Source organism: Cryptosporidium andersoni (assembly GCF_001865355.1).
Source record: "Cryptosporidium andersoni isolate 30847 chromosome Unknown contig_25, whole genome shotgun sequence".
Classification (NCBI taxonomy): domain Eukaryota; phylum Apicomplexa; class Conoidasida; order Eucoccidiorida; family Cryptosporidiidae; genus Cryptosporidium; species Cryptosporidium andersoni.
This window is the reverse complement of record NW_027122911.1, coordinates 3123-29078: the sequence shown is the minus strand read 5'-3', so window position 1 is coordinate 29078 and position 25956 is coordinate 3123. Positions and strand designations below refer to the sequence as shown.

At 28.5% G+C, this 25956-nt stretch overlaps 9 protein-coding genes across 9 annotated transcripts; 4 read left to right on the top strand and 5 right to left on the bottom strand.

Moving 5' to 3' along the window:
* Positions 1–18: 18 nt before the first annotated feature.
* cand_026460 (uncharacterized protein) lies at positions 19–2264 on the bottom strand (the record flags this gene model as incomplete). The annotated part of the gene is made up of 3 exons (XM_067212874.1): positions 19–171; positions 238–464; positions 539–2264. The coding sequence occupies 3 exons, from the start codon at positions 2262–2264 to the stop codon at positions 19–21; spliced, it is 2106 nt and encodes a 701-aa protein (XP_067066457.1).
* Positions 2265–2827: 563 nt separating this feature from the next.
* cand_026450 (uncharacterized protein) lies at positions 2828–5413 on the top strand (the record flags this gene model as incomplete). The annotated part of the gene is made up of 1 exon (XM_067212873.1): positions 2828–5413. One exon carries the CDS (start codon positions 2828–2830, stop codon positions 5411–5413), a length of 2586 nt encoding a protein of 861 aa, XP_067066456.1.
* A 90-nt stretch (positions 5414–5503) lies between these two features.
* cand_026440 (uncharacterized protein) lies at positions 5504–7294 on the bottom strand (the record flags this gene model as incomplete). The annotated part of the gene is made up of 1 exon (XM_067212872.1): positions 5504–7294. The coding sequence occupies one exon, from the start codon at positions 7292–7294 to the stop codon at positions 5504–5506; it is 1791 nt and encodes a 596-aa protein (XP_067066455.1).
* A 504-nt stretch (positions 7295–7798) lies between these two features.
* On the top strand, positions 7799–9073 carry cand_026430 (uncharacterized protein; the record flags this gene model as incomplete). Its single annotated transcript, XM_067212871.1, has 2 exons — positions 7799–8115; positions 8200–9073. The coding sequence occupies 2 exons, from the start codon at positions 7799–7801 to the stop codon at positions 9071–9073; spliced, it is 1191 nt and encodes a 396-aa protein (XP_067066454.1).
* Positions 9074–9373: 300 nt separating this feature from the next.
* On the bottom strand, positions 9374–20560 carry cand_026420 (uncharacterized protein; the record flags this gene model as incomplete). Its single annotated transcript, XM_067212870.1, has 1 exon — positions 9374–20560. The coding sequence occupies one exon, from the start codon at positions 20558–20560 to the stop codon at positions 9374–9376; it is 11187 nt and encodes a 3728-aa protein (XP_067066453.1).
* A 257-nt stretch (positions 20561–20817) lies between these two features.
* Positions 20818–21895, top strand: cand_026410 (polysaccharide deacetylase family protein; the record flags this gene model as incomplete). Its single annotated transcript, XM_067212869.1, has 2 exons — positions 20818–20902; positions 20970–21895. 2 exons carry the CDS (start codon positions 20818–20820, stop codon positions 21893–21895), a joined length of 1011 nt encoding a protein of 336 aa, XP_067066452.1.
* Positions 21896–21944: 49 nt separating this feature from the next.
* On the bottom strand, positions 21945–23114 carry cand_026400 (zinc transporter ZAT-1; the record flags this gene model as incomplete). Its single annotated transcript, XM_067212868.1, has 1 exon — positions 21945–23114. One exon carries the CDS (start codon positions 23112–23114, stop codon positions 21945–21947), a length of 1170 nt encoding a protein of 389 aa, XP_067066451.1.
* Positions 23115–23652: 538 nt separating this feature from the next.
* cand_026390 (triosephosphate isomerase) lies at positions 23653–24402 on the top strand (the record flags this gene model as incomplete). Its single annotated transcript, XM_067212867.1, has 1 exon — positions 23653–24402. The coding sequence occupies one exon, from the start codon at positions 23653–23655 to the stop codon at positions 24400–24402; it is 750 nt and encodes a 249-aa protein (XP_067066450.1).
* Positions 24403–24422: 20 nt separating this feature from the next.
* cand_026380 (uncharacterized protein) lies at positions 24423–25601 on the bottom strand (the record flags this gene model as incomplete). Its single annotated transcript, XM_067212866.1, has 7 exons — positions 24423–24585; positions 24670–24742; positions 24815–24855; positions 24928–25018; positions 25102–25330; positions 25411–25497; positions 25566–25601. 7 exons carry the CDS (start codon positions 25599–25601, stop codon positions 24423–24425), a joined length of 720 nt encoding a protein of 239 aa, XP_067066449.1.
* Between the last annotated feature and the right edge of the window lie 355 nt (positions 25602–25956).

The following is a 25956-nucleotide window of genomic DNA, read 5'->3' as shown; positions in this document are numbered from 1 at the left end:
TAATAAATCTCAATAAAACTAAGAATTGACCAATAAATGTATGTACTTTTGTATATACTTTGCATATATCTGAGCTACCTCTTTTTTTGTTATGTTTGTATGATATTGTAAACTCCAACATAAATCACCGTTAACTGTCACTAAATTATGGGCAAACATATTTAACCCAGCCTTTAAAAAAAAAAAAGGATCTTTTGTATATCTTAAAGTTTCTATTTCCAAAAAATTAGAACTTACATTATGCTGTGAAACACAACTATAGGAAGATTCAACCTCAATAAATGTCTTCTCACCACTTTTGCTATTATTAATTCTATCAATAAGCTGCTCCAGTGGCTTTGAATCCCATATACCACCATTACTAACCAAAAATGATGATGGTCTAGCTGTAGGATTCCCCAATTGCATTAGAAGTTCCACCTTGTTTGCTCTGGTTGGAGAATTCGCTAAGTCATGTACAAAACCTAAAATTTCAAAATTGTAATTACTACTCAAAAAGTAAAAATAAAAACTTTGACATTTCGATTCTAATACTTACCACTTATAACATGCCATTTAAAAGTAACAGTGGATGGGTCCTTAGAATCTACAATTGAATGAATTTTCCTAGTAGTATTTTTACCAAGTTCCCAAATTTTATTTACATCATTCAAGCAACTCTTTTGAACTTTCATATCTAAACCCATCAAAACTGCATATGATCCAAGCGCAACAGATGGCATACACTTTATTTTCCTATTATTTCTTGGACTAATAACTTTTGAGACAGCCTTTTTTAGCCAAGATGGGCTTGATTTATCAAATGAAAATGAATGTTTTAGCTTGGGTAGGACTAGTCTTGGAGAATTAGCAATATATTCTTTTTGTTGTTGAATAGGGGTTATAATTTCAGAATTAGATACCTTTTCACTAACTTCGCAATTTTCAAAAGATGAACTATTTTCATCTAGTGATGAAGATTGACTTGTAGATTCATGTGTATCAGAATATCTAGTACCACTATCAAAATTTTTCTCACTTGCAGTTGCTGTAGTTGTCTCATTTATCGAATTACTTAATGCTGATTCAAAAATCCTTATTAGCATATCTTCAATACTTTTACTTGTTTCAGAAACTTCTGAGGTATCATCTTTATTCACCCAACGACGGCAGTTTATTGCAACCATTGTACGTATTGGAATAACTGCACTACACCCCTCAGTATTTAAAAAACAATCTGTTGATGATAGTTCAATTGGCCTACATCCCGTTACACATGTAATATTCTCTCTATCATTTCCTCCAATTAAATTTCCTTCATCTTGTGAAACTAAAATTTCTGTAGTATCTTCTGAAATTAAGGTCTTTTTACTTCTTAACTCATATATTAGAGCCATTAATCCTAGTGCTGCAACAGCTTCAATAGCACCGTTTACTTGCATCTTTTTACTTTTACAAATACTTCGTAACTTTGAGAATATCTCCGATGATATTCTGATTGGTAATATACATGTCCTAGGAGACTTTTCTTTATCGGCATACAAATCCCTCGAAATCTCGAGGCATGAAGGATTTTCAAACGGAGCAACAAGATTTCTATATAAGCAAACTCCCTGAGTTGCAGTAGCTCTCCATGAATAAAATGGTTTTAAGAGTTTTACTTTTAAAGATGATGGAAAAGATTTGCAAACACTATTTGGCATTTTTGTTGGTTTTTCTTGAGGAATTGGAGTATCTGGGAATTCATTTATTAATGTACATAATCCTAAAAGCTCTGTCCAAAAGTGTTGACGGCTTAATCCATCCATTATTGCATGATGGAAACTTGCAACCAAACATGCACGATATTGATTATTGATACTTCCCAGACGTTTAAACCTAATACGCCATAATGGAGATTGTTTACTGAACAATTCATTTTGCTCTCTTAATAATAAATTTTCCCAAATAGGTTCCTCATCTAAGGAGTCAAAATGTAGTTCTGTTGTAGCTCTAGTTTCAGGATCTTCTTCTATAACTACTTCGAAATCATCTACTAGATCTACAAAGTACCTCTTTATTGCATCTCTTCCTTCATCATTTTCTACTTTAGACTTAATCCTAACCCTCAAAGATTGATGCCTATATGCCATCTTCGTAGCTGCTTCTTTCAAAATTTCTTTTTTAATTGGAAATGAAGAGCGAATTATTATTGGATTCATTATAATTACATTTCCTAATTCATAGAAAGTTTCCCAAAATGTCTCCACTACATCTAAAGCTCTTATTGGAATACACTGTGTCATTATAAGTTCAAGATCTCAAAAAAATATCAATAATTAGCCTATAGACCTCTGATATTTTTACAAAAGAAAGAATTTTATTTACTTTGAGACTTAACTTGAAGATCGCAATTGGGTCTATGTTGACATGCATGCCCTATATAACCGCTCACCATATCTTGATATTATTAATAATGAACAAATTTTAATCTTACTGTAAAACTTTTATGTACTCTACGATATTTGTTTTTCTTTTCATGACATCTACTAGTTATTCCACCCTGTTAAATAAATTCCTTCAATTTTAATGAGATGCTATGATAAACAGTCTACAGAAAATTTATCATGAGGATAAAAAAAAAAGGCAAAAAAGCTTTAATATACATTCTTCTGTTAGACCAATAAGTTAACATAATTTAACACTTTTTTTACTATACTTTTTTACAGAAAAAAAATGACCGCCCTGCATGCAAATTACCGGTACAGCCCCTCATGTGCTATATAGCAACAACTATAGCTAAATTCTTTTTTGAAAAAAAGAAGACTTTAAATTTCAGAAATGGGACTTTTATTGAGACTTTTATGAAATGGAAAGGGAATATGCTGATTTGATAGAACTCCCAAGTGAAGTTTTGAGATTCAAGGATAATGATCAACTATATAAACCAAAATATTCCCATTTTTGGCTTGTAAATACCATTTTAAATACACTCATTTCTTCAAATACATCTATAGATGTAGATTTGATTAGATCTGGATATTTTTCAAAATCTATTTTTGAAAAAATTAGAATAGAACTGACAATTCTAAAAAATAACTTAGAACTTGTCCATATGAGCAAGAAGGAAAATCATTTTAGAATTCATATGTGGGAACAACTGGGTAACTGTATAACAAGCTGTATTATTGATTTACTTGAGAAGTGGGATACTCAAATCTGTGAACTACAACACCATAATATGCTTTGTTGTGAAGTAATTGTTGCAGAAGGTGTAGTAAGCAGACACTGTGATGAGATACCAAAAAAACTAAATTTAGACTCTTTTGGAATTGATCAATCAATTAATAAAGATTTCTGGGAAGATAAAGAACTATGTTGGCTAATTGAAAGTTGTTATCCATTTAAGGAAATTCCTTTTGGTCTGGAGACAGATCAAAAGGAGTGTATTTTGGCTACTCCTGTAACACTTATATATTTAGTAACAGTTCTCAAGGAATATTTAGATATTTGGAGTAATATCCGCTCATTTTTTTGTGATTTGGTGACATTGGTTTTTGTTGATACTCATTTATCACCCTCGTATTGTGAAACTGACAAGGCTTTTGTAAACTTGGAAATATTAGACAGATTATTCAATCATTTGGAAAAATCTATTCTGTGCCTAGACCAACCTATGATTAAAATTTGGAATTATATACTTGGGAAATGTCTCAAAGTTTTTTGGAATTCTGTACCACAATCCCAAATTCAAAGTGATACGAAGTATTTGGCTGAATTTGAAAGTAATAGTAAAAATAACCCATATTTGAAATATAAAGAGTGTCTTAAATTTCTTAATGATTTATCTAGTAGATCTAGTAGTGAAAATGGGAGTACGACTATGAACAAGACTATTGGAACGCTCGTGAATATATCCCCTGATGAAATTGGGAATTTTGTGAATAGTTTATACAATTCAGATTCAAATGCACTACTAGATAAAGAAGTTGATGTTATGAATATTGAACTATTCAAATCATTTAAGAATTATCCAACTCAACAGTTATTTTGTAGTGGAGGTAAATTCAGTAATCAATTGATAAGATCATTTACAATGTACAACTGTATAAAGAAGTATATTGACAATTGGTATAGTTCTTTGAACTACTCTTACATATCATCATTTATATATAATGGGCTTTATTCTATAAATCATGCTCAAAATTCAAATAATGGGGTTATAGATAAAATTACTCAGAATTTTGGTCATGATTGTATTAGGATAATTGATGTACTTATTTGTATTAGAAACATTGTACTCTTAGATGAATTTATAATAGAATCTCTGATTCCTACGATGAATCTCAAATCTCAAAAGAAATTTCCAAATGTAGATATTGATCCTACAGAATTAAATTTAACTCTTAAATTATTGGATTATAATAAAATAAAAGGAAAGCCTCATTTTTATCGAAAAATTATTAGCCTAATATATTTAGAATTTGATATGTCAAATACTTCAGATTACGTTAGAGATACACTACCCACATATATATCTCTTAAAATTCGACTTAATATGGGTAATTCAAATTATGCATCGTCTTCTTCACTCTCTTCTTGTGGAATTCCATGCTATATTATATCTCATTTTTTATCACATCAAACTCTCGAAATATATTCTTCAATATTCACCTTTCTTTTGGAAATCAAACGCTCATCAATATTTCTCAATAATATATTTCATACACTGACAACTTTGCATAGGAAACGTCAAGCTGTCAAAATATGTAATAAAAATATGAAACAAAATAAAGTTAAAAATTCAAAGCAAAAGATAAATTTATCTATTAATGAATATCTACATTTTGAAAGTAAACATATTTGTATAGGTGATTGCATGATATTATTAAATTGGATAGACATATTACTTAATATCTGTCATCATATTCGATTTTCACTACAACACATAATCAATGCTTACTATAGCTACTTTGAGTTAGTTGTACCTTCAACATGGAGTGACTTATGTTCAAAGTTTATTAGAACAACATCATTAGATATAATGGTAGCTACCCATGAGAAGTATGTAAGTGATTTACAGATGTTAATATTAGCTCCTAAAGTGAATATTTCAGAGAATGAATTGGACCAATCATACCAACAATTATCTATGAACTTTATACTTTTGGTAAAATTAACTCGTCAGTTAAGTATACTAACAAATAAAATGGTATATATATTTAAGAATATTCTTAATTCAAAATATAGAAAATTGTCCTGTGTCATTATAAGGCGTAATGTTCAAGATAATATTAAAGATTTAATTTTAAATTTTGAGTTACTCAACTCAAATTTTCAAGAAATTCAAAATGAATTTTTAGAATCTCTTAGAATATACGGTCAGAAAAATACTTCCAAAGAACTTAAAATACTTAAGTTTCAGTTAAATAATGGAATTCAGATACAAATATAAAGTGAAGATGTTATCAACTCAAAATTATATCAAGTATTAGAATCATTAATAGTTCTAATTAATAATAAAGATCTAAGAAAATCAATAATATTATAGAAGTTTATGGATTGCAATAATACCACCAAAATAGGCTATAGCAATAAAAGGTTGATTTGCCATTTGAGGATAGAGAAAAGGGTCAATAGTAGATACGCAGTGAACATCCAAATAGTCCAGAATATCAATATTCATTTCTGTATTCCATAAAAACTTCACTCCATATTTAATTATATTTCTATATCTCTTACGAGTACTCTCAAGTATTAAATCATGCATCTTTAAATGTAAACTTGAGCTTGAATCTAAATTGTCATTACTAGAACTTGAATTTATTGGGATATATTGAGAACTTTCCAAAGTATTGTTTTCAAGTTCAACAATAGGCTTTGGTATTATAGCTCTCAAAAGCATAGTTTCTCGAAAAGATTTGGTATCAAATTCAAAACATGGACCAATGATAGTTGAACCATCATTAAATCCAAAAATAGCATAGTGGATAAGAGAACAACAGGACCAAGATCTAGCACCTAGTATGGGGGTCTTATTTTTATCGTATGATGTGTTTTTTTTTTTATAGAAGGCCTCAATTGCAAATTGAGTGTAGTCACCTCGTTCCAAAGAAATGATAATTGCTCCTATTCCATGAGATACATATATATTGTTAGTTAATCTACACCATACAATATTGGTAATAGGTCTACTAGACAAATCAAACTCTTTAACTAAGTGATTCATACAACGTCTGTAATCAATAATTGTAATTTTCCCATTAATATCACCTACACACAATAATGAGAAACTTCCAGGACACCATGATGCTGATAATATTGGCCGATTCTCTGTAACTGAAATTATTTGCTCAGAAGGATTAATAATTCTTTCTTTTATATCTTCAGATAAAGAATTATATGATTGAAAAGTCCATATTAAAATATTTCCTTCTAAAGTTGTACCTGCAATTCGTAAAATACCTGATGGACTTGGTATACATATTGAGGCTGAGTAGATGCAATGTACACCTTTATATGACCACAGTATATACTCCTTAGCATCAATTCTACTTGAGCTTATCGGTATTAAATATATATAAGCGCAAAAGTCACCTAGTATTGTAAACAACAAACCTACAACCCCTTTTTCCAAACAGTCACTGAAAGGAATCCATTCAACATATCTACAAATCTTTTTGCTATGGTAAACTTCACATTTCAAATATGGCTCTATTTTAGAGTTATTTACATTACATTTCTCTTGTTCATTACCACAAGTAAATGGTATATTCCATATTTGTATAACTCCTGGACCACAATATCTTTTAAATATTTCAGTTACTGGACAATTTTCAGGATGTAAACTTACTGCTAGAAATATACAAGAATTATTTATTGGTGCACTAAAAGCTAACTTCCATATATGTCCATCAACTTTTATTATGTAAGGCATGAAATTACATCCAGTACATGCTAGTCCTTTATTTTGACCAAGCATAAAATCTCGCTCATCTTTTTCACATACAAAGGAAATATTGATCATATCTTTAGAGTCACATTTATTAAGTCTGTCATTGTTTATTAAGTCTGAATCTCTATAAAAAACATCTTGAAAACAATTAATCTCATTGAAAGTACCTTGGAACCACTCTGGAAACAAGTCAAATATCCTTAAGGGAATTAAGAGACTACCAAAAACTTTACATTCACCCACTTTAGTCCTTTCTAAGGGATAAAAACTAAATCCAGGTACTTCTAATAGAGCAGAAATATAATCTTCAATTTTCTTTTTAGTTCCCCCTTTCTTGGGACGTCCCCTCCTTCCTAAACAAACATTTTTGGATTTATTCATGGAAATAAAACAATTCACACATCTACTATTTTGGAGATAGGAATCAGTTCAAAAATTCTCCAATATACCTTTTTTCCTCTTCGGTATATACTTTCTAAAGTTCCGGTGTAACCTTACCCTTATATAGAATGGCACCGCATCCTTCACTCTAAGGTAAGAAGTAGTACATATTGTCTAGAGGTACCCTCTACCGCGGAGCACTAATGGTCTAGTGGCATGATGAAACGTTGCCATCGTTTCGACCGGGGTTCGATTCCCCGTTAGTGCACTTTTTTAGGTTTTTCAAGTTGTATATTCTTTATTCTTAATAATTTATCCTCAAGTCCTCTCTTATATATTTCAAGATATTTAGTTTTAACTCTAATTCTTCATATTTATTAGAACTCAATGCCTTGACTTATATACAAGATTTTAAATTCTATCATCGCGCTATTTCTGACATTTTGCTTAGTGTTGCAGTATATAGAATTAGGAAGCAACACCTTTCGATTTCGTAGGTACTTTATGGGGCGTTTTCCAGCTAGTACATACATTTACAGAAGTAGAAGTAGAAGTATATCTAACAGCTACAGTGGAAGTGATGATAGTAGAGGTTACAGACGTAATCAAAAATACGAATCGAAATTACACCATAAAAGACGTTATAATGAAACCTATGGCCGTCATAGAGGATCTGATGAATCACAATTTAATTTATATCAACGGGAACGTACTGGATACCGTCAAAATCACCATTTAAAAGTAAATTATGAGAGATCTTTTTCAAGTGAACGAGAACAATCCCGTGAAAGGGAAAGATGCAGAAGACGTTCTCAGGCAGAGTAAGTTTAACTCAAAATTCAGATTGTTAGAAAATTTAGTAACTTTGAAGATAACTTTATTTAATTTGTTTTTTTTTATTTTAGATGTATTAGACGAGCAGGAGGGTACCAAAAATTAGCTCAGAGCGAAGGGAAAGATCCTACACCTGTCTTTTATGATGGATTTCAGTGGGTGGCGAAGACTGGAAGTATTGCAAGCATGGATCCAGCTGAGATGAATAATACGAGAAAACTTAGACGTCTCTATTTTGGTAATTTACCTCTTCATTTAGGCTTGAATGAACATATATTCCAGGATATAGTTTGGAAAGAGATGATAACCAGAAATATGTGCAATAATCCAAAAGAAAATCCTATTCTGTGTGTATGGTTTGCTCAGAAAAAAGGTACATATGGCTTTGTAGAGTTTAGAACTGTTGAAGAAACTGAGAGGGCCTTAAATCTAGATGGAATGAACTGTATGGGAATTCAAATTAAGGTTTCAAGACCAAATGATTATTCCCAAGTGGTTATTCCTCAAAATCAAGCCATAGCTCTTCTTGGACAACAAAGTGTGAACATGTTGTTAAGTGAACAAAAAAGTAATATTGAATCTCCTAATATTAATTCCAGTATAATGCGACTCGTACAAGTTGTGACTCCTTCTAATATAGAGGATATTTATGAATATGATGAGATTTTTGAGGATGTAAAGGAAGGATGTGAAAAATTTGGAAAAATACTTTCAGGAAGGATTTTGAAACCCGGAGAAACTGAAGAGTTGAATGAAGTTCAAGAAATACGTAACAATAATATTACACTAAATACTGCAGATGTATTTTTGGAATTTGAATCCTCTAATATTCTGCAATACTGTCTCACATCCATGTTAAATAGATCATACGAAGGGAAACCTTTAAAAATGGAGATTTTTGATCAAAGCATTTACAGGCAGTATATAGTTAAAGTGGAATCTTAGTAATAAGAATTAGTTAACTTAATAACTACAAAAATAGATATACAAACAAATAAATAGGTTTGGTACACTTTAATTTATCAGATTTACTGATTCACTATGTAGTTGGAGTATCTGACATTTTTAATTAAACTATAAAGTTGTTTTATTTTTAAAGTTGTAACATAGTTATTTTGCAGATGACAAAAGCCCAAATATTTCAAATTTCTTATAATCTTAATTTCTCATTTAAGTATATAGAACTTGTATAAAGAATTAAGTAGCTAATTAAGTGATAATATTATACACTTGCAAAAAAGCATATTATTTAACTCCCTCCAAACGTTTTTGTTTATGTTTCTGTGACTTCTTCTTGTTTAATAAACGAATTTTTAATCTCTTTGAGGATCTCCGTCTAGCCACTACTTCTGGTCTTTTAACCAAATCTAGCTTCAACTGAGTCTTTCTTTTATTCCTTAACGTAAGTATTTCTTGCCTAGCTTCAAATAAATATTTATATAAAATTGTGGAATGTCCCATAAGTGAAAATTGTCTGTCCCATTCTTCTAGTGCTCTCTGACTTAACCAACAGAAATTCCTTATAACCTCCTGAACAGATAAATGACCAATTCTTGTTATCCAACTAATATTTTTTGGATTATCTATTATAATAGAATCAAGGGGGGAATTCGGATTTGAATGAATAATTGTGGAGCATTGAAATAAAGCCTTTATTGAGTGTCTTAAGGCCTTATTTGAGTATTCATTGAAAATTAACTCTTCTGTGTATTGTGGTAACCATTGAGAAAAATCATATAAGAATTTAAGATTTAGTAGTAGTCTAACTTTAAATTTTCCAGGTTCTGTAGTGTATAGACGACAGTGCCAAGCCACACGGTTTAAGATCCACCAAAATGGTTTAGAAACTTTGGATTCTTTTGGAATTACTTTTGGAACTATTTCAGATTTCTCTGACCTACAACATAGCCATTGATTATCATCACTTTCATCTAATGTATGACTTTCCATTAAAATCTTATTTTTTTTATTTTGTGTATCTTTAGGGATTTCAGGAATTTTACTAGATAAATAATTATCCATCTCATTATCAATATCATCATTTTCTATATTGAATTCATCCTCATATTCACCATTTTCTATTATTAACCAGTCAGACTCCGTTACTTCATTTTCTTCTAAAATATCAATTTTCTTATAAGTTTTTTTTTCTAAACTCTGGAATTCTTGTGTCTCAGATTCAGTACTAGATATTTTGTTTTTTCCATTCACAGACTTCGAAGGAGGTTTCCATGATGAATCTAAATGTCCAGATAGTAGAGTACCATAGTGTGCACATGATAAGATAATAGGACATAACCAAGAAGCATTTTCAACTACTGGATCAAACAAATGTACAATAATTTTATTGAATAATTTCCCAAATATCTGGCTATCTCCTAAACATACTCTAAAAATAATTGATACCTTAAAATTATCACATTCACCGATATTTAGACAATATTTAAAAGCCTTCAATGTAATCCTAATAGATGAAGCTCTTACCCATAAATGACAGCTTGATAGCCCAATGTTAGTAACATTCTCCCATATAACCTTCCACATGTCCGATATTTGTATAATTTGATTTTCTTGGTTGGATATATCAGATTGACTTTTCTCTGATAACCAATTGTCAAAAAATTCAGTTTCACTTACAGAGTCCCCCAGTAAGTTTTCCAAAAGTAAGTATGATTCATACTGAAGCCTATAACTCTTACAAATTAATGTATTTTCTTGGTATTCAAAAGAATTTACACATCTATATAATTGAACAAATACAATTTCTAGGTATTGTTTTAACTCATGTTGTAACTTATTTTCCAACTTTTTGTTTTGAAAGAAACCAAGAATCATTCTAAGTGTTGTGATAAGGCAACGCTTAATGCAAAGCTTTTCATAGAGCGGTTCCAGCATATTGATAAGAAGAGTAATTAATTGAAATCTGCCACGTTTATTTGTACCATAGATATTTAAAATATCATTTATGATAAATTCAACCATTGAAACACACTTTGAATCGGTCTCATTTGATAAATATAATGTTAATCCACATGTTATCATTATACTGTATGACTCAATAATTAATTGAGCTGGTAGTCTAGTAACTAGGGTATATAGGGCAAATAATATTGCTTGTCTTCCTTCCGATGTTGAATAACTAGGAAGATTCTCCAATAATATTGATATTCTCTGTCTTTGAGCTTTATCACTCATTGGGTAATATAAAAGAAATTCTGCATAGATACAGCTTCCAAGACGAACAAGCTTAGGTTCAACACTACTATATTGCACGAGTAAGGGTAATATAGAATCAACTAATGAGTATAAGGATCCTAGTGACTCACTTGAAGCTGAAATACTTGATTTACCATATAATATCACTTGACGTATAAGCTGTAGAGAAGCTAGCCTTAATCTACGATCATTTACACAAATATGTAACTGACGTAGTAAATTTATGTAAAATGGGCTTAGTTGGGTTAAATTTTTATCTTTAATCCATATAATAGAATTAAACCATTCAGAAGAACTATGACGTAGTAGTAATGCTACTAGAAGTTTTAGACAAGATGATGTCAAGTCTGTTATAGAATTCAAAGCATTGGATGAACTTACGCTTGATCTTTCCATTATTGAAACAACATTTTTTGCAATAATTGGTCCACATTTATCAAGTAAAGAATACAAAGTAATTTCTATATCAAATACTTTGGAGTTCATAGTATTATTCTCTTGTAAAGGTTCTACAGAACTTCTTGAGCCTTTGTTAAATGATTCAAGAGTTATGAGGCGTAATAAGCATCTAGAAGATATTGTAACTACTTCGTGAGAGCTACTCAAGAATGCTAAAGTAGCTAAAGGAATCAAATAACTCAAACTTGTATTTATTGAAGTAATAGAATCACAACTTTGTAAATCTTCATATAGTTTATTTATTCTAACTTCTTTTAGGATATAGTTTAAAATATAAAGAGCTGACTGACCTAATACAATCCCCTGAATCTTTTGTTCATATCCTCTCTTTGGTTTTATTATCTGATGTACCCCACGTCCAGACGCAGCTCCTGGTTGTATCATAAATATCTGATCCTTTTTCTGTATAACTTTTTGTAGACCACTATTTATAGAAGATAAACTCAGATCTTCACTCATTACTTTCATTTCATCTATTAAAATCTCGAAATTATCAAGATATTTGCTTGAATAAAGTGGTTCTAATATGTTTATGATTTCATGTACTTTTTTATCACGTTTCATCTTAGGATCAAAATTTAAACTTAAGGCGAGTAATTTCACTGAAAAATCGAGTTTATTTAAAGTACATATGTTTCTATTTTTAATAAATCCTGCACAAGATTGAATAATCAATTGTTTAATCCAATGTAAATACTTCTGACTGTAAGCATCAGAAATTATGCTACCGTCACGATCTCCCCAAGTACCATTTAAGAGTCCATATAAAAACCTAAATATCTTATTTATTCCGTCAATTGAAACATATTCACTAATTAGTTTCATAATTTCTGGGCAACGAACAAACTTGCACTCATCTACTTTTGATGTTACTGGGGTATCTATGATTTCTAATGCTGTGCGACGATCTGGATCTGCAATCCTGTTCAACTCACTAGATATAAGAGGTGCTAAATGTTGAACACAGGAATCTAAAATAAATTCTTCTGAGTTCTCATATATCCCATATTCAGTGTTTTTTAGCCTGTTTTTATGATTACTTATTACTTCTTTAAGAATAGAGTGAACAGTAAAACTTAAAACAGAAAGTTGATAACCTTTAGTAAGTGTTTCAGACATTTGAGAGAAAATCCATGGTAAATAATCTATTCCCAGAGTATCACAAACAGATTTTAAAGCAGCTCTACTACGTCTCCTAGTTTCACGATCCTTAGATTTTAAGGCTATTATCAATTGGTTCACGAGTCTTGGAAGTTCTGAGTGAAATTGTTTATCAGGAAGGCATTTAAGTATTTTTAAAGTAACTAAAACTATTTCTGGACGTATTAAACCATAATTTACTGTAGTAGAAGATTTTTCAAGTTTACTAATAGGATTATTTGTATGATTGTCGTCATATGAGCTTAAAATATTATTACTCTTATCTACCATAAGGAAACGTAACATTGGCAATAATCTCATACGTAAACTGTTCTGCACTTCAGTTAACTCACCAACCACTTCTTCATCTATTGATTTATCTAGTGACACATCCCCTTCAAATTCAGTTTCAGATCCTTCCGATCTTAATAAACTCTTCTCTATATTTGATTTTTCTAAAAATCTTAGTGCATGTTCACTAAGGAGACTCTCTTGAATATGGAAATCAAATGAATTTAATACAATGCAAATTGCTTTAATAATATAAGTTTTTCTTTGAGGTAAAACACGTAATAATTTTACTAAATTGCTTGTCAAATATATACATTCTCTCCATGTCAAATAGGGTGTAAGGTATTCTAAAGCCCTTAAAGAATTATCTCCTAATCCCAAATGATATGATTCTTTACTTGAACTTCTCTGTAATAGTGCATCAATACAAAGAGGAATTCCAATATTCTTCACTGTATAACTTGTTATTGAATTGCAAATTGGATATTGATCTAAAAAAAAACAAGGCTGTTTGTTTTCAAATGAATCTCTTGAATTATTGAGCTTTTCTTTATTATCCTTACACCATTTAGCAAATCTTCCAAGATAGTTTAATGCTCTAGCTCTTCTATGTTTTTGAATATGAACTATTTCTTCAAAAATATTTACATAATTCTTTTCATTTGTTTCACAATACTTTAAAATAGGATAAAATTCTAGATGAAATTCCTCCATTAAATTATATGCATTAGTATTTAAAATCTTAGCTACTTTAGCAAATTCTAGATGTCCAATTAGTTCAACCCTTGTACCTATAAGTTCTATAGCACATCTTTTAATTGATAAGTCATTGGAAAATTTGAGCATCTTATGTTCTTCAGTCACTATTATTTTTGTAACTAATTTATAGAACAAAAGTACAGACTTCCTACAATATAAAGTATTTGGATCTCCCAAATCTTGATATTTCTCCAATTCATAATTTATTCTATTAATCCAAGATTCCAGGAATTTTACAATTAACTTCATAGACATCTGTCTTACAGTAAAGTCACTATGCGAAGTACCTATAAAATTTATTAATTGACATATTAGAGGAAGTAATGATTGAATTGGGATATCGTTATCTGAACATACAAATTTATTCCTTTGATTTTCACCAAATAGATATTCAGTAAATCTAATTAGTAATTGTATTTGAAGATTAATATCTGGTATTGGAGTTACATTTCCATGTTGTTGGATATTTAAACAAAACACTAGGTGAGAGATAAATACATACCACTTTTCATTAGAATCTTCTGTAAGTACTAGTTTAGACCTTTCACAATTGTCTTTAATATTAGTATTGGATTCTCGACTTGGAAACCAGATACCCATATTTTCAGTTATTGGATCATCATCTATAAATTCTTTTTCAGAGTCAATTTGGTATTCTTTAACTACATTTTTAAATTTGATATACTCTGCCTGCAAATTATCTCCAAAACCCATTAATTGCATCTCAGCTAATAAAATAATTTCAGATAAAGACATTCTTATTAAAAGTTCACTATTTTTTAAAAGTAGTAAGCTTGAAATCCTTGATATTAATATCAAAGAATCTATAATGAAAATAGTAAGATTCACTTGAGACTCATCTGTTAATAGTAATTGTGTTAATTTATTCATATTTTCTTCTATGTCAAGAGTGAATTCAAGATCATTATACTTCCTTGATGCTACTATATCATTGGTAAACTGTAATGATTCAAATAAGTTGTGTTTTAAGAGCCCAGATAATGTTCTGAGTAATTGAATTAATTGATATGTAATTTTTATACTTCTTGAGGTCACTTTTGCTACTGAAGATAATAATAATAATAGTATCAGGCGAACTATAATTACACAATTTGAGTTATATTCCCCCAAGATGTTTTTTGATAACAAAAATTTTGTTGAATTCTGTTCTATTTTATCATCTTCATATTCAGGCATAACGCCCAACTTTCCCTGGAAATTTATTTGAGCTATTGTCATCAATAGTAGTAATTCTTCATCAGAAATTAAACTCACACTTTTATTAATTTTATTATTTAGCTCGTAATTTACTTTATTTGTTTTATATCGAACTCCAATCAAGATTTCAAAGGATTTTAATAACTCAGGAATAAATCGAGACAATAATAAAAAGCCACTTTTGCATATCAAACCCTCTTTTCTAGTTTTTAAATGTTTACTCTGAATATCATTATTATAAGTATCAGATTCTATATCTGATAAGAAATCCTGATCACCCCCCAAATTTATATTTAAATTCATCTTCTTGTCATTCTCTTGTTTAAATATTTCAAATTTAGCTTTTCCACCATATAGCATATATAAGAATGATTTGACTATTAATGATACAACAGGGCCAGAAGGCTGAAATTTTTCAAAGCTATGATTTTTAGTATAGGTTATTACTGCTTTACTAGATATACTTGTACATAAAGTTCTTAGTACATCTGGAAATATATTTGGAAGTAATTTATATAATGATGGATTCTCAAATATCTCTAACATAAAGCACATTATTGCAGATAATTGGAATGTCCCGGATCCACTAATGCTCTTGTTAAATATAGATTGCAAAATTTTAGCAATAGGTTTTAAAATATAGATCCATTCTTTATTAAGTTCAGGATATCTAAATATAATAGATCTTATCCTATTAAGTAATATACGTATTATTAATCTGAAACGTGAAGAACTTAATCTGGAGACTTCAGATGTATAGAGGTTCTCAATTAAATCTATTTCATCTTCTCTAGATAAAGTCTGGAATTCATCTTTTGATTCTGATTCACTATAGTCATACTTCACTTCATCTTTACAAACTTGATAAAAAATATTCACCACTAATATTAAAATATTTGCTATGTACATCCTTAAATTATGTGGCATTTGATCTAAAATATCTTCTAATAAAACTAAAAATTTTATCGCAATCTTTAAGCTATTATTCATTATATCAATCTTAACTGAATAAATCTTTACAATAAATTCCTTATTGCTTATATCACTTTCCAAAATAGTTCCAGTGTACATAAAACCTATACTATCACTCCATAACCACTTTGATAATGTATCTAAAGTACTACAATTCTCATTTTGGTTTATTAAATCATATAAAATTAATTCTTTCTTCTGGCCATATATTTTAATAAAATCATCTTGGTATGTGGTATGCAATGGGGAATCTAAACTGTTATTTTTAATTAGGGTTATATTATTAATCTTATTATATAATAAAGGATCTACTTTTAACTTTTTGTTTTCATATTTGTATTCTGAAAAATTCTCTGCTGGGTCATTTAAAATACATACGGAGAGAATAGGTTCAAATAAAATAGACAATATTAAACCAATTTCATTATTGGGTAGCTGCGATAAGTATGAAAATAATAATTTGCGACCACTCTTTCTATTAATAGTTCTCACACCACCTCTATTCTTGTTTCTAACGCATTCTCTATTTTTGCTAAGTTTAGATAAAATTAATCTAATAACCAAAGGTATTACAACTAAACGATGCTCTTTTTGTATTGTATCTTTATCCAAATATAAAGGATACATTAATAAATTGCTTCTTAATGTGTTTTCATTACTGGAATCACTATTTACTAAAGATTTCAGCATATCTGTATATGGGGAAATGTAATTTGAATAATTACCCCACTTAGAAATAATATTGATTATTTCAATCTGAAGCTCAGGGTAATTAATAGATAATAAATGAGATGTCAAATTGTCACATAATATATTGAGTAGAAAATCAAATGATTCTTGAATATGTTCACTACTTCTATCATTGGTATCATAATATGATATATCAATGACTTCATTCCCTTCAATTTTAACTTTTTCGATAAATATTTCAAAGTTACTTAATATATATTGAAGAGTTTTAAGAGAATTATTTAGTCTGGAAATCAAGCCCTTTTCTGTGCTTGGAAGTTTGCAACTTGGAATATAAAACTTTAGTTTCATTTCTGGGTTATTGTAACTATTTAAAACATTCATATAATCAATATTTCCAGAAATTTCACAGGATAGTTGAAATACCCAAAATAAAACAACGAATTCATATTGTTTAAGAGGTTCAATATTAATAGTATATAAATTTTGTAATACTTTCCATGCCATTTCATGAACTGTAAAATGATCTGTATACAAACTTTCATAACAATCAATATCCATTTTTATTTTCAAAGTGTTAATATATATTAAAGATAATGAACACTCCCATATCAAACCAATCAATTCTTTGGAATTAACAAATGATTTCTTATTCCCAATAATAATTTTGGCAATTCTTGTAATATTGTCTATACATGGCTGCCACAATACACTGAATTTAACATAAAATTGAGACAGAATACATCTAATAGCTAATTCAAAGGAATATAGAAGATATTTTGAACTATTAATTGTAGTAATATTGGTATATATATTATCACAAATTTGTTGTATATATCGAATTTTAATACGCTCATTTTCTATTGTATTTGAAGTAGCTTCAAGATTATATAACAAATATACAATATTAAGCAGAAAAGATAAGTTAGCTCTTAATTCTTCATTTTGAAAATCAAATGACTCCAATATTTTTATGAATATTTGTAGAGTGTCCAATCGAATCTTTTGTGATGGGTTTTGTATCCAGTATAAAGCTAATATTTTGAATTTTTCAAGTAATTTTGTGTCAGTTGATATGAATTCCCTTTTTTTTAAAATATCATAAATTAAAAATATATCTAAGACTTCAATCAAATTTTCTGAGAGCTTAATTTCTAATGACAGTAATTTTGGATCATGCACAAGAATAGAAGGTTTCTCTAAATTCTTTACATCTATATCCAGCCAAATTAAAATATTATATAGTAGATCGTCTAGTGTAAGGAGAGGAATATCCAATTCCATAAAAAGTCTCAAAAATAGTTTTAGGAGCGTAAGATATCCTACTTCTGATAAATTAGGATATTTATTGATTATATTTAAAGGAAATTTTAAGACAAAAGGTTGAGCTGTAAATTCAGATGGAATTATAAATACAGTTAAAATTTGAGAATAAGCTTTTTGTAACAAGCTGAAAAGTTCATTCCCTTTATTAGTAATATCATAGACTTTATTACATTGAAGTCTAGTAATTAATTCTAAAGTTATTAGTACTTCTTGTAATGTTTCTTTAAAGAATATATCATTATCTTTATTTATAATTGATTTACATTCAATTCCACTTTGTGGTTCCTCAAATATTATAAATCCTCTCTTCAAAACATTAATGCTAATATCTATAAGCATTTTCACAAGATCATCATGTTTAGAAAAAAAAATTATTGGAGATCTTAATATTCCAACTATTTTGGGATCTTTAGGAGTTCCAATGGATAGATACAAATTAATAATCTGGTAAAATTTTAACACCAATTTAATATTCATATCCTTATATTTACTTATTACAGATTTAACAAGTTGTTTTACTATTATAAATAATTTTTCATATTCTACAGGCTTACATTCCCAATCAAAATATTCCCCAATAGTGTTTAACAGGTCAAAAGATACTAATTCTAATGATTCAGTATCATTACAACAGTTTAATAATAAGTGAAACCATGTCCAAGATGAATTATTATCTGAGTCACTTAAAAAATCTTTTTGATTAAATTCAAATGTTTTATTTAGTCTCCAAAAATTATTATTCAAACTTCTCAGTTCATATGTAATCTCATCTATCTCTTCTATGCCACGTAGTTTTATAGTTAATCGTTGTAAAAACTTTTCCTTACCACTCAGATTTTCTATAATTACTTTTTCAATAATTAGCTTCAAAGAAACTATTAGTAACTTTATATCCTTACTATTTTTAGTTAATAAATTTAGCCATCCATTCTGTATTGGTAAAAGAATTATCAATATTATATTTATCTTTGTATTTTCACTTATAATTTGATTATATTCTCCATTTCCTGAATACCATTGAGCAATAATACCGCATAATTTTGATATCTTTACGATATATAACTCAAATTGGTCATCTTTATCTTGACTATTGGTATTTTCATTATTTTGATATATCTCATAAGTACATGCCAAATAAAATAATTCTAAGTATACTGAAAGGAGCAAACAAGCTTGTTCTACAAAGACTGGCTCATTTTTACCTTGAAGAATATTAATTCTAAGTTTTCTATATAAGTTAGTAATAACACATTCAAAAAAATCATGGTATTTATGTTTATATAAGTAATATTCAAGCTTTGTTTCGAAATTAGCTGTTATCACATCTAAATCTTCATCAACCGAATTAAAGAAATCAGATAGAACTCCAAATGATTTGTTAATCTTCTCAATGTTAATTATACTTGAATCATATGTGATACCAAAATAAATTTGCTTTAAGCAGTATTTAATTATTATATTACCTTTAGTAGTTATACCACCATTAATAGATTTTACACTTGTAAATAATACATCTGATACCCACTCTGATAAATCTTCCAATTTATTCTTTTCCCATTTAAAACTTTGTTTCAAAATATAAATGGATATAATATTAATAGCCTTCTTAACATCTTTAATATCTGCTTTCCTTAGTGCATAAGCTATAGATTCAGCAGTGAAAGTACGTACTAAGGATTTTGGATGGAAAATCCAATCTTCAAACATTATTATATATTTCTCTAAATCTATTAAAATATATTTGGATAAATAAAAGAAAATCGTTGATATAGATGAAAATATACCTTCTAAAACTTGCTCATTAAACTCTCCTACTCCTCCAAATCCAGTAACTGAACTATTCTTAAGTGGTTTATTTAATCTTTTTGATAGTGCCAAGAATATTTTCGGTAAATTTGGTACTAATTCTACTCGAGTATCTTTAGCTAAAACTCCAAATAGTCTAGATATTGCCTCAGCTGTTTCTGGATATTCACATTGTATTAAACCTTCAGCTAGAGTATCAATAATTATTGTTAGATGGATAAGAATATGGGGTAATGAATGAATATAAGGACGTATTAATTTAATATATGATGTAAATTCATCATATCGTACACAAGATTCCCAGTAACGTATATTTTCACTAAATTGGGTCTCTTTTAATTCTTTTGTGTTATATTCATCTGTAATTTCAACATAAATATCGGAATAATCATTATTAATTTTATCAGAATGTATGAAACCAGTCATATCATCTATTTTAATATCAATATTCGATAACTTGTCAATGTAGGTTTGGAATCTAAATTTATTTTCACTTCTAGTTCCCACATTCCCTTCATTACTCCTTTTCTGTATATTTACCTTTTTTTCTACCATTTCATAATTTATTCTAAAATTTTACCAATACCTTTTTTTTTTTTAAAAAAAAAAAAAAAGAGCTCCAGGTCTCATATGTGACTTATCTTTATTTCTGCCTAAAATTACCACCTCCTGACCTTTACCTGTAAAACTAATATAAAAGTGGCGGCATTTTAGGCGGGAAATTAAATGTTTTTCTACTTTTTTTTTATTTTGGAAAAAAGAAAAGAATTATAAAATTTTGCAATGTTTACCAGTTTAAAACAAATAGAAATATGGGCAAATACTTATCAGTTAGATATTTCTATACTAGAAGTGCTTCCGAACCTGCAGTTACTTCAAAACCTGAAATATCCCAAGGTAATAATTATATCCTAACTATATTTAAAATCTAAATATTTTACTTATTCTTTTCCTATATTTATAGATTTTAATGAACAATTAACATGTATATTATCAGATAGATATATTGCACAGACAATGTCTAGAAGCAAAAGTACATCAGGTAATTTAATTAGTAGGGCTGCTTGGGATACTTTAAATAAAAGTGGATCTCGTTGGTTATTAAGAAGTTTTATACGTTTTGGGAAATCCAGTTCTATAACTAGATTTATATTAAGTAGTATGGGGTTATATGTTCAAGATGCATTATGGTGGTTTGATACTAAACTGCAAATGATGGCTCTTACAATAGATGATGTCCCAGGCATGGATCCATCTACAAATGACTTGATATTAGATTTATTAAAAGAATTTAATGTTAGGTGTACATTTTTCGTTACAGAAAAAAATGCTAGATATGTATCTAATTCAGATAAATTTCTTAAACGTTGTGTTGAAGAAGGTCATGAATTGGGTAATCATTTAGCTGAAGATATACCATGTAATAAACTTTCATTAGCAACTTTTACACAAAACTTACTTGAATGTGAATATTTAATTAACCGTTTTGTACCGAATCATATATGTATTAATTCCATCTCATCTATGGATTCTGATCCAGATATAATTTCAACTAAATTTAAGTGGTTTAGACCACCCTTTGGTCGTCTTACACGTCAACAATATGATTTTGTTATATCTCGTGGTTATACAGTGGTAATGTGTGATGTATATCCAAATGATGTATCATTACAAAATTTTCCTCAATTTCTTGCTGAGTTTTGTACTAATCATGCTGCTCCAGGTTCTATTATTTGTATTCATATGCCCTCCAATGATTTCCGAGCAGCTAATTTGGAGGTATTCAGACTTTTATTACCAAAAATTACAAGACGATTTGAATGTGTAACTCTTTCAAGACTTGCTCAAGAGGTTATAAAGGAAAATATTTCAAATTCCAAAGATATTTAAGTTACAATAACTATAACTATTAATAAATATATATAGAATCATCTACAAATCACTCAGCTATGTTATTTTGAGTATTCTCATTTCTTGAAAATACTAAACTATTGTATCCAACAAAACATTTCTTGTGATGCAAAGTATCACATGCTACCTTATTTGCCGAATAATCTATTTGAATTGTTGTATGATATATTCCATATTTCTTTTGGCATAATTCTGTAGCATATCTTAAAGTTTCCCTAGCACTTCCCTCCTTTATTACTACTAAATGACATGAAAGAGCTGGAACTCCAACAGATAAAGACCAAACATGAAGATCATGTACTTCATATACAGTATCTAAATTTAACATATCTTGTTGAATTGAAGTACAATCTATCCCTACTGGAGTTCCTTCCATAAGTACAGTTGCTACATCTTTTAAAATATTTAAAGTAGTTGCTAATACAAAAAATGAAAATAAAATTGTGCACAGAGGATCTACAATGGACCAAGAGGGTTTGAACCATATACATAAACCTGCAATCATTAATCCAATATTTTGTAAGATATCTCCAATAACGTGAGTATAAGCTGACTGCAGACTTATACTTTGTTTATTATAATCTATATTACTGTTAGAATCATCATCAAAAAAATGAGTTGATTTTGTGATATAAGGTGAAACAGATACTTGAGAATTCTTAGTAAATTTACATATATGTCTTGTTTCATGATTATGATCCATACTACATGAATTATTTGTTAATGGAACTCCATGACTATGAATGGACAAGACTAAAGTAATAAATATATTGGTAAATGTACCAAACATTGCAGTTATAAACATTGATATCCCATCAACTGATATAGGTTTAAATATTCGTTGAATAGCTTCATAAACCAGTAATATAGTCATAATCCAAATGAGTAGTATACTTAGCAAAGCTCCTAATACCTCTGCACGATGATATCCAAATGACATTGTTTTTGTTGCCTTCTGTTTCGCCATATATATGCTGACAAGTGTTATAAAGTAACAACAAAGATCAGAAAGTAAGTGTGAAGCATCTGACATCAATGCCAAGGAATGAGAAAAAATCCCAACTATTATTTCTATAATAGTAAATAATGTGCATAATATTATAGCATAAACAACTCTCCTTTGTACATTATTATTTAATCTAAAGTTATTTTTTTCTTTATGGCCTAGTAATGGACTATTTAGCTGTTTTTCTGTCATCTTCCAATATAGATTTTACTACTTGGAAAAGAAATACTATTAGAATGTCCAGAATACCCGCTATTGACGTATCTAAATTTTGTGATTACTATTTGCTACTGAAAATAATTTTGAGATACTTTTATAAGTTTCCTAAGTACAAATTCTTAATTATTTTAAGGTAAATATATCTTCAAAATTTAATTCGATTTTTTTTTTCTTTATTTTGTAAATAATAATAATCTAGATTAATGTAGACATGCACGCAATTTAATACTATTAATATTTCCAAATATTTCTTTAAATAATAACCGATATACAAATATATATAGTTGGGGATCATATAAATTTACTTGTTATTATTTAGGTATATTATAGGGGAAATATCTTTAGATAGTATACATTATAAAAATTTTAGTAATACTGAGGAGGCGCTTCTGTATAAACATTTGTATTTATATTCAAGCATAATGGACATATACTTTAAAGTTAGATCAACATAATATCATATTAAATATTTGGGTTATTATATATTTAATTTTACTAAAATTTTAAAATAATGGCAAGAAAACCTTTTGTGGGAGGTAATTTCAAGTGTAATGGTACTAAGGACTCTCTTAGATCATTATTGAAATCATTTAAAGATTCACAAATAACAACTAATACTCAAGTATATGTATTTCCCACATTTATACATATACCTTTAGCCTGTGAAATTTTAGAAAATTCAGGAATTAATATAGGATCTCAGGATATATCATCTACAGGGAATGGGGCATATACAGGTGAAGTATCCTGTGATATACTTAAAGATTACAATATACATTGTACATTAATAGGGCATTCAGAAAGACGTCAATACTATTCTGAGACAGATTCAGTTGTTAATGCAAAGGTATTACATGCTTTAAAACATAATTTTACAGTGGTTTTATGTATTGGAGAATCTCTTCAGGAACGTGAATCAGGAAGAACTAATGATGTTATTAAACATCAATTAGAATTTGCCTTAAAGAAAGTTGGTGATTTATCTAATATTGTAATTGCATATGAACCTATTTGGGCAATTGGAACAGGGGTTGTAGCAACTCCTGAACAAGCACAAGAAGCTCATAAATTTATTCGTAAGTGTTTATTAAATATGTATAATAATAATGTATCTTCAAGCACTCAAATAATTTATGGGGGATCTGTAAATCCTGAAAATTGTAATGAACTAATAAATTGTGCTGATATTGATGGGTTTTTAGTTGGTGGGGCTTCTCTTAAGCCATCATTTGTTGAGATAATAAATTGTACATCTCACTAATATATAGCATTAAATAATAGCTATATTGATTCATCATTTATATTTACAATTTTTGATAAATAATCTTCAGCTTTTTGACAAGCAACTTCTAATTGTGTTAATATTTGATAATCATTTTGAATTCTACTAGATTTAGAATTTGTCAATTCTGTTTTGAAATGACTAAGTGTTTTCTTCATTAATCTGCAATAAAATAAATATATAAGATATTTTGAATATTATTAAAATTTCTAAGTGTTTGTGAGTTGATATTTACTGAACACTTACTGGTCTATACTTTCAATGTCATTTTCACGTTTACACTTTTCTTCATGTAAAATATCTTGTAGAGTCTGAATTTCTATATAAAGCATATAAGAATAATTATAAAAAATGACTTAATATATAATTTGTAATAAGAAGATCATCTTACTGTTTTCTAAATTAGTTTGGATATTGCCTTTAATTTCCTTCCTAATATATTTTATTTTTTTTGCAAATAAAATTAATAGTTGATTAGATTAAATAAATAAGAAGTATCCCTACCTTTTTTGACGTAATAATTCTACATTATTTGTTAATTCACTTAGAGAATTTGACATTTCATTAAATTGTTGTTCTCTTTTAATATCAATATCTAAACATAGTATTTAATATAGATATGTAGTATTTTAATATATATTAAATTTTATATTACATTTTAAACAAATATATACATACCTGATGAAAGATTTAAATATTGATCTTCATTTCTGTCTAGATAATTTTTAATAGTATTCTCAGAATTTAATTTTATATCATGACGTGATTCACGTAGATTTGCTAGCTTTTGTGCAATTTGAAGTTCCAATTCATGAACACTCTTTTTAATTTCTTCCTTAATTCTATTTCTATTTTCACATTTCCTTTGATATAATTTTGTCAATTCAATAGTTTTAGAATTTAAATCCTAGAAGTAAAAAAAAAGTAATTATATAATAGATTACAAATATACTTTTTTCTTAAAAATTAGTAATAATTTATCCTTACATTTATCTTAGATATATGTTCTCGTTTAATATTAATAATTTTCTGATCCAATGATTTGATATGGTGATTTAGTGCTTCAGAACTTGCCTTGATAAAAATATTAAAGTGATGTTAAGAAACCAAAGCATTTCAAAGTATATTAACAAAAAGCTTACAATCAGTTTGTCTCTAGCTCCAGTACTATCCTCCATATTTATATTAAAACACACAGTTTATAATATAGCATTTATTATTCAATTAAGCTAATACATGTGGTTCTTGGTAATATAAAGATGGTTATCCATAAACTTTTATCTTGTATACCGGTAATGAGACAGATGCACAACTTTTATTCTAGCGCGGTAGTATAACAGGTACCTAACTTGTGAAGTTTATAAAAGTGATTTTGTGAAAATTAAACAGTTTGAATTAGATAAATAAATTGTCTCTGATAATATAATAATCTATTGTTATAGAATTATTTATTTGAAATCAAATAAAAATACTTTAATTATTGATTTAATATTACTTCTATAAGCATGCATTATAAGCGCTTGAAATATGTTA